The sequence below is a fragment of the Anopheles ziemanni genome, chromosome 3 (genome assembly GCF_943734765.1).
Source record: "Anopheles ziemanni chromosome 3, idAnoZiCoDA_A2_x.2, whole genome shotgun sequence".
In the NCBI taxonomy this organism is placed as follows: Eukaryota; Metazoa; Arthropoda; class Insecta; order Diptera; family Culicidae; genus Anopheles; species Anopheles ziemanni.
The window spans coordinates 85,726,244-85,733,535 of NC_080706.1; the positions used below are offsets into that span (position 1 = coordinate 85,726,244).

At 44.2% G+C, this 7,292-nt stretch overlaps 1 protein-coding gene across 1 annotated transcript; it reads right to left on the reverse strand.

The window, feature by feature from the left end:
• Positions 1-5,608: 5,608 nt before the first annotated feature.
• LOC131285694 (uncharacterized) lies at positions 5,609-6,804 on the reverse strand. The gene is made up of 2 exons (XM_058314550.1): positions 6,571-6,804; positions 5,609-6,460 (listed from the first exon to the last, which is right to left on the reverse strand). The coding sequence occupies exons 1-2, from the start codon at positions 6,802-6,804 to the stop codon at positions 5,609-5,611; spliced, it is 1,086 nt and encodes a 361-aa protein (XP_058170533.1).
• Between the last annotated feature and the right edge of the window lie 488 nt (positions 6,805-7,292).

Consider the following 7,292-nt stretch of genomic DNA (forward strand, 5'->3'; position numbering starts at 1 on the left):
TTCGATAAGGATAATTGTTTGAAAATAAGCCAAATTAAACTTTCACAGGCCCAATCATATTGTTGCTTTTTCTATTTCTTGTAGATTTTTCAGCTTCAACTTTGTATGAATTTATCCCGTCGTAAATTGATTGTTGGGAGGCAGCAAATACAATTTAATTTAACGTTTTATCTGATTTAAACCAAGAGAATTGAAGAAAATCGATTCTGAATATGAATAAAATGACTTTTAATAGTGATGCATCAAATATTCTGTTAAATTCGAATGTTTTAACCATTTGAAATTCACAACGTAAAACAATGAGACACGAAATTATTCGGCTGCTTTACTGATTACAACATTAACACACAATATGGTAGAATTGTTTTTGTTAATTCATTAACTCATTGAAACATTTGTTTTTAAATGAACCTTGGAGAAAATCGATGTTGAATAAGATATATTGTTATAAGAGATATAAGGAGAAGAGAACTATACGATAACACAAGCAAAAGTGTTTCTAACACATGTAAAAGGACTAACAATCAAGAATGTTATGCCTGTAACTTTTTTAAAGATTTATGTTGAAGTGCATCTACGAAATATTAATTCTTCTTCTTCTTGGCGTAACGACCTTGTTGGTCATGCCTGCCCCGTTAAAGGCTAACGAGACTTTTTACCCTATGTGAACGTGAATAGTCAGTCCTCTCGTACAGGGGAGGTCAGTCCTCTCTCCGGTCTCGGTTGGGAGTTGAACCCACGCCGTCGAGGTGGTAAGCCCCGGCACTCATGGGCTGATTGTTCTAACCGGCGCTACCGCTCGGCTGTCGTGGACCAGCGGATCTAAATTATTATCTTTAAATAAACAGAAATGATAATCAATCACTCCAGAAATTCGGGATAATAATAACATATTTTTCACAATATGAAAAATAAATTGCTATTCCTTTGAATTATTAGTCTGAAGAATTTCAGATAATTTTTATGAATTTCGTTAGCTGTAAATATTAATAAATCACCTGTGAAACTTACCATTTTGTAGCAAACATCACCGGTCAGATATCATATTTAATTCCATTCCATTAACACCCACAAATAATCTTTCAACCATTCGAGCGATTCGGATTCGTTTCAAATGCTCTCCGTTTGTGACAGAGTTTCTTCTCAGAATCCTGGGTGTTATACCAATCTGCATATGATCGAAGGACGCACGACGTTTTCAAACACGGGTCAATTGGTACCGGTGAAACACGAACACTCTTATTAATTTAATTATACTGTAAAGCGCCGTTCCGCCTCCACGACACTTCACGGCACAGCTACTGTATAGCTGGGCTGGCCGTGTTGCTCCTGTTGCGGAGCATAATTATGCTTCACGACCGAAGACCACACTGATTTGTCATTCTTTGAAATGCCACACGCAATAGTAGTGGATATTTGCTTCTGTGATGGGATACTTCTTGTGAGGGCGTGCCGCGCGAAGCCGCCTTGCAACGTGACAGCTTCCGATGGTTGCCACGCGGTCCGCGACGGAGGATCGATGCCAAGGGTTTGGGGGAACATTATCGTAACGGAGCGCAAGTGGGAGGTGTGTAACGTCGTTGGCATCGAAAAATAACGAGCATTTGCCGTTTCGATGGGTGATTAAATTTGTGCGTTGAAATGAAAATTATTGGCCTCCGGTGGAACGGTGTGGCAACGCAGGGCGACACCCTCCCTGGAGCGACCTTCGACCTTGATGATGGTGATTGATTCCTTAAGGCTCAACCGAATCTGTCCACAACCCAGAAGTGGTCGTCGATGTTCGCCCTGCAATGTGTGTCCAGGGTGGTGAAGGTGGACACTTCAGACCAATGTTCCGTTAGCAGAACACATCTCGCCATCGGCGAACGCTCGCAATGAAAAACTTTCCGGAAAAACGGTTTAAGCAATGGTTTGACGGAATGGAGCATCGGAACGGCTCGAAGCATGGATCGTTCGGAGCGAAAGCGCTGGACAAAAGGTCGGACCAAGAATATTCAATTATCTGTAACAAAGGAACAAACAAGCTGGAAAAAGGGAGCTCCGATGGCGCGTGCGGTTGGAAGCTTTTCCCTATTTTTTTTATTTCTGCCTACAGCTCGGCCGGTCTTTCCTGTTCCGTTTATGAGTTTTCATCTTTTTACCAGCCTACGGACGCCTCGAGTTTTTCCTTCCTTCCTATGGGAAGAACGTTTTCAACGTTTGTTTTCTGGATTTCTTTTCCTTCCGTTGGCGTTTCCGTTTGGTTCTTGGGCTTAACTGGGGCCGGATTCTACGGGTAGAATGAGCATTGTCCGTTTATTTTTCTGTTTTTTTCTTAAGGCCGATTTTGGCAACAAAAAAAAACGGACGTCGCCGATATTGACGAGAGCAAGCAGTGAAATCGCACGCACGACTGGCTCGGCCCTTCCGGATGCTTGCACCCGAATTGCCCAGATCGATGTTGGTTCTCCGGCGTCGGATGTGGCCGTTGTTCGTTTCTTTACACTTTCGGCGGGATAGACGGGCGGGGTTGTGGGACGGCAATTTCAGGTTTTTTTGTTGCCGTCGTTACTCTTCCCCGCGCCGGACATAAACCGGCTCGTTGGCGACAATAGGGATGTCCGATATCGGTTTCGGTTTCGGTGTGAACGCTTCCGGACTTTATTTTCCGGTATTTATTTGCACTGCAGTGTTTGCGTTTGCTCTCCGCTCAACCGAATCGTTAATGTAATGTAAAGGAAGTATGCGAGGTTAAAGCACATTCTTTATGGTGTTTTTGGGAAAGGTTTCTGTGGTCCTTGTTTGCTGCAAAAATTAGGTTTAAAAATGCTGGATTAAAGCATTGGCGTTATATGTTTGTTCTAATTAGTATTTTATGTGGATTTGTTTTATTTTTCAAGCTATACTTGACCGGAAATTTTGTTTAACAGTGACTTTATAAAATTTATAAAAATCATTATGAATTCTCCTAAGCTATGTTTTGTTTAGTTTTAAAAAAGTTTTGCGCCCACAATACTGTAAAGTAGGTACAGTAATTTATTAAATAAATTTAAAATTAATTTTATTCAAACCAGTGTATGGTTTGTTAACATTGATTGCTATTCCCCCGAATTTACCTAAGAGCGAAGTAAGTGGCTGCGGGGGCCTGAGCTTAGGCACGGGCAGAAAACCTAAGAAACCGTCGATATTATTGGTCACTTACATTTTCACTTTTGGAAACGGACAGCGAGCGAGATCAAACATAATTTTTCCAGTAAACTTTTTTGGTACACTTTTAATATTGCTTTATAATTGTTAATTTCACCTTTAAAGCATTGGTAGACCATTTTTTTTTATGATTTCAGTCTAATATTTCCGTTTGAAGCGCCTACGACATACGATACATAAGCCGTTAGTAAAGTGTCGTTGTAGATAACAGCGGAAACGCAACAAAAATAGTGGAAGCTGTTGGCTTTTATCGTGAAAGGATTGTTTCTTAGATTCCACTGACCAACTGGGAAGAAATGGGAAATCCTGGGCGATTAAAGAAGCTGTAAACCTGACCCACAGCCGACACATTCAATGACACACGAACATCAGCAAACACCAACAACACTAAATTTAGTACAGCAGAACAATGTTGGTAGTGTTATCACAACTAAATGCAGCTGCGCGGATGTCGGTATCATTATCGTCTCTACTTTGTCCGATGTTTTATGCTCGTTCATGCTTAAGTCAGGGGAGAAGAACCTTCCAATTCAAAGTTTCGTAAATTTAGTTACTTCATTTAAAATCTAAGGACGCGAGAAAACAGTGATTTGCTTCGATTTATATTACAATGAATATTCATCTAATTCAGGAATAATTAATCAACCATTTCAAACAAAAATTGTTTCCACCAAAATGTTTAAAGTGCTATTTTAGCAAGTTTTTCATCCCTGCATTCTTTCATATAAAAACGGCAGAAAATCATGGAACTACTAACAGTTTTAGTGTAGACTTCTACAATCTTACAAGGGATAGTTTCGGCTACCAACTATGATTATCAACGTTCGCATTTTCAACTTACTTTGTGGTGTTGTGTTGTTTTGGCATTACTCTGCAAGTTCAGCTACTTCGATGGCGAATTCCACTGATAACTCGGTCGCTGGATATGGATTCGAAGTGATGATGGCCAAGCTGGACTTTCTTCAGTACAAGTTGTACGAGATCGAGCTCGGATTGAAGGAGAGTGACGAAGAGGTGAAGGAAAAGCTGACGAAACTCGAGAACTCGATCGACGGCATTCAGTGGGAGATCCATCGGCATGATCGGGATGCTGGTCACAACTTAACGGAGCTGAAATCACACACCTCAGTGCAAATACAACTAAGTTTAAGCAGAGTCCGCTGTGGTACGTACAGGAAAGCTCATCAATCTCGCGGACCACCGGACCATTCAAATCGTGCAAGGAGGCACCGGCAAACGTATCAGGTGTCTATTCGATCCAGCTGAGTGACAACGAATCTCCTTTCGATGCGTTTTGTGAGCAGAATAGCTTCGGCGGCGGATGGTTGGTGATTCAGTATCGCTACGACGGATCCCTCGACTTCTATCGAAGCTGGACGGGGTACCAAAAAGGATTCGGAAGCGTAGATCGAGAGCACTGGCTTGGATTAGAACGGATCCATCAGCTAACATCACGCAAACCTTATGAGTTGTTGGTTGAAATCAAGGACTTCAATGGTACTTTTAGGTATGCTCATTATGGAAACTTCTCGATTGGCAATGAATACGAGCAATACGTTATTAAAAATGTAGGAGCGTATAAAGGTACTGCGGGAGACTCGCTGGTCATTGATAAGGGTATGCAATTTTCAACTGTAGATCGTGATAATGACAACAATAGCTATGGGAGCTGTGCTATCATGCGAAAAGGAGCGTGGTGGTTTAATTACTGTAGTCATGTTAACTTGAACGGCTTATACTTGAACAAAACTGATTCAACGTCAATGTATTGGTATGATTACCTAAACAATTACCAGGGACTGGCATACTCCAGGATGTCGATTCGGATAATTTAGAAATGGTTTCCTTTACACTTGTTTTGTACTCGACGAACAGAACGACGAACATTTTTATAAAACTATTTACAAAAATAAATAACATGCTGTTTTTTGTGCACTAATTGTAGTAAATATGTAAAACTTTTCATAGAAAGGGTACTGAAGGTCTCATGGAGAAGACCAGAAAAGAGAACAAATGCTACCAATTTGAAACATATAAGAAATTCCCAAAGGGTCAATCGTAACCGGGTTTATTTAGATATTTAGTTGAAATTCCTAAGCAAACTTATCTTTAGATTAAAATCATCAAACACTTGTGAACATCTGTTTGTTCAGCAACATGGGATCGATCGACGATCGATGTAATCAATTCGATAGGGAAATTCAATCGTTCAAATCACTGCACAGTCTGCGTAAGATAGAGATCCCTTGGATAGATAGAGATCCCTTGGAAACTATCTGAAACTGTTACGGTATCACTGGAGTGACATTCTTGTAATAATACAGCTGGAAATTAAACTGTGTTACACTAGTGTATTTATTTTATACAAAGTCTTCGAGAGTATGCCTTAACACTAACTTAGAGAAACTTCTGGTGCTTCTTAGTGGTGCTTCTTCTTAATGTACAGCTTCAGTGGCACTGGCTTTTCCACGATGAACGGTTTCTCGATGTACACGGGGTACGGTTTCTCGATGTGCACCGGGTAAGGCACCTTGATGATCTTGGTGTGGTGATGCTCCTCGTGGTGCTCCTTGCCTTCGGCCGGTGCCCACTCCTGGTGCTGGTGTTCCTTCGTCTCGCTCGAGATGGACTTCACCGTGTGCTCCTTGTGCAGATCGGAGCTACCACCGGCGCCGGCAATCGGAGCCCAATCCCCATGACCACCGTGGCCTCCGTCAGATTCCTTGCCATCGTCATGCTGCCACTCCTGGGAGGATCCGCCAGCCTGGTGAAGAAGCTGCTGATGATGCCAGTCGAAGGATGCCGGTTGCTCCACCTTCGGCTGCTCGAAGGATCCTCCGAAGTGGTGCTGCGCAGGGACGTGATCGGCTAGGAAGTGATGCTGCTCCTGTCCATGAAGCCCGGTACCCTGGTCCGCTTGCCACTCGTGCACCGGGTGGGCCTTGGGTTCGTGTTCCGGCACCGATTGTACCTGGGCCCACTGGTGGTGGTGCTGCTGTTGCACCACAGGCTGGTACTCCTGATGCCAACCACCACCGAAGTGCTGCTGCTGATGCGGCTGATGCTGTTGCTGTTCGGCAGCAAACAACGCTCCATGTCCATCGTCCGATCGTGCCAAGCTGTCTCCAAATCCGCTGTAGTAGGTTCCCAGCTGCCAGAGGCTTCTCTTGTCCACCGTCTTCTTGCTGTCGGAGGCGTTGGTGGCTTGCTGCCCTGACCCTAACGTGGTCCCAGCCATACTGGCGATGCTCACTGCGACAATAATGAATACCTTCGTTTTCGGAGGGAAAAGAAACATTATCCACTGTTTCCAGCACGATGCTACAAGAACTTCATCGAGTTCTAGTTCTTCACCTCTTCTAAAGGCACGCTCTGACTCACCTTCATGGTTTGTGGTTTCGTTGCCTGTGGTTGCCGTGGAGCTGTCGAAAGATCACTGATGCTTCCTTCCGAAGAAATGGATCGTTTTATAGCCGCCACCGCTGGACGATGGAGGCTGCCGAACGGAAAGCCCAAACCCCATCGGTAACCTACCCCTACCCAGATCCGTGGCGCCAGATCCGAATGCGAATTCGTCGCACAGGTGTCGAATTTCTTCCATCCAACACGTGCCATTTCTCCAACGAGATCGTGCGAAGGGAGGAAAACCAGCAGGGGGAGAAAAAACCCAACCCAAACACCAGGTAACACCATGCAGCTCCAACTCCACGATGCAGTTCCCGCCAGGGGTAATAGGCAACAATTCGAATTTCCCCAACCACCGATTGCGATTATCCAACGGTTGCTGCAGGTGCTTAGGTGCTGGGACGCCGATGGAAAGCGTTTGCACGCCGATTAAACTTCTTCGAGTGCGGAGGTATTTTTTCTCTGCCCCTCGCCGGGACTTCGGAGCTCAGGAAAACCCGATGCCAGGGGAAGCGATGGCCGGAGGATCGAGCAAAGCACGAGGCAGCCGAGCCGAGCTAACCGGCCGGCCGCACTTCCCTCCGGAGCCTCCCGAGGAAAGTACTTCATTGTTGTGTGCGCACCAAATCTTTAATCTAATTTGGTCTGCTCAAATTGCGGATGACGTTGGTCCGAAAGGGAATGGCGCGTGTTACGTC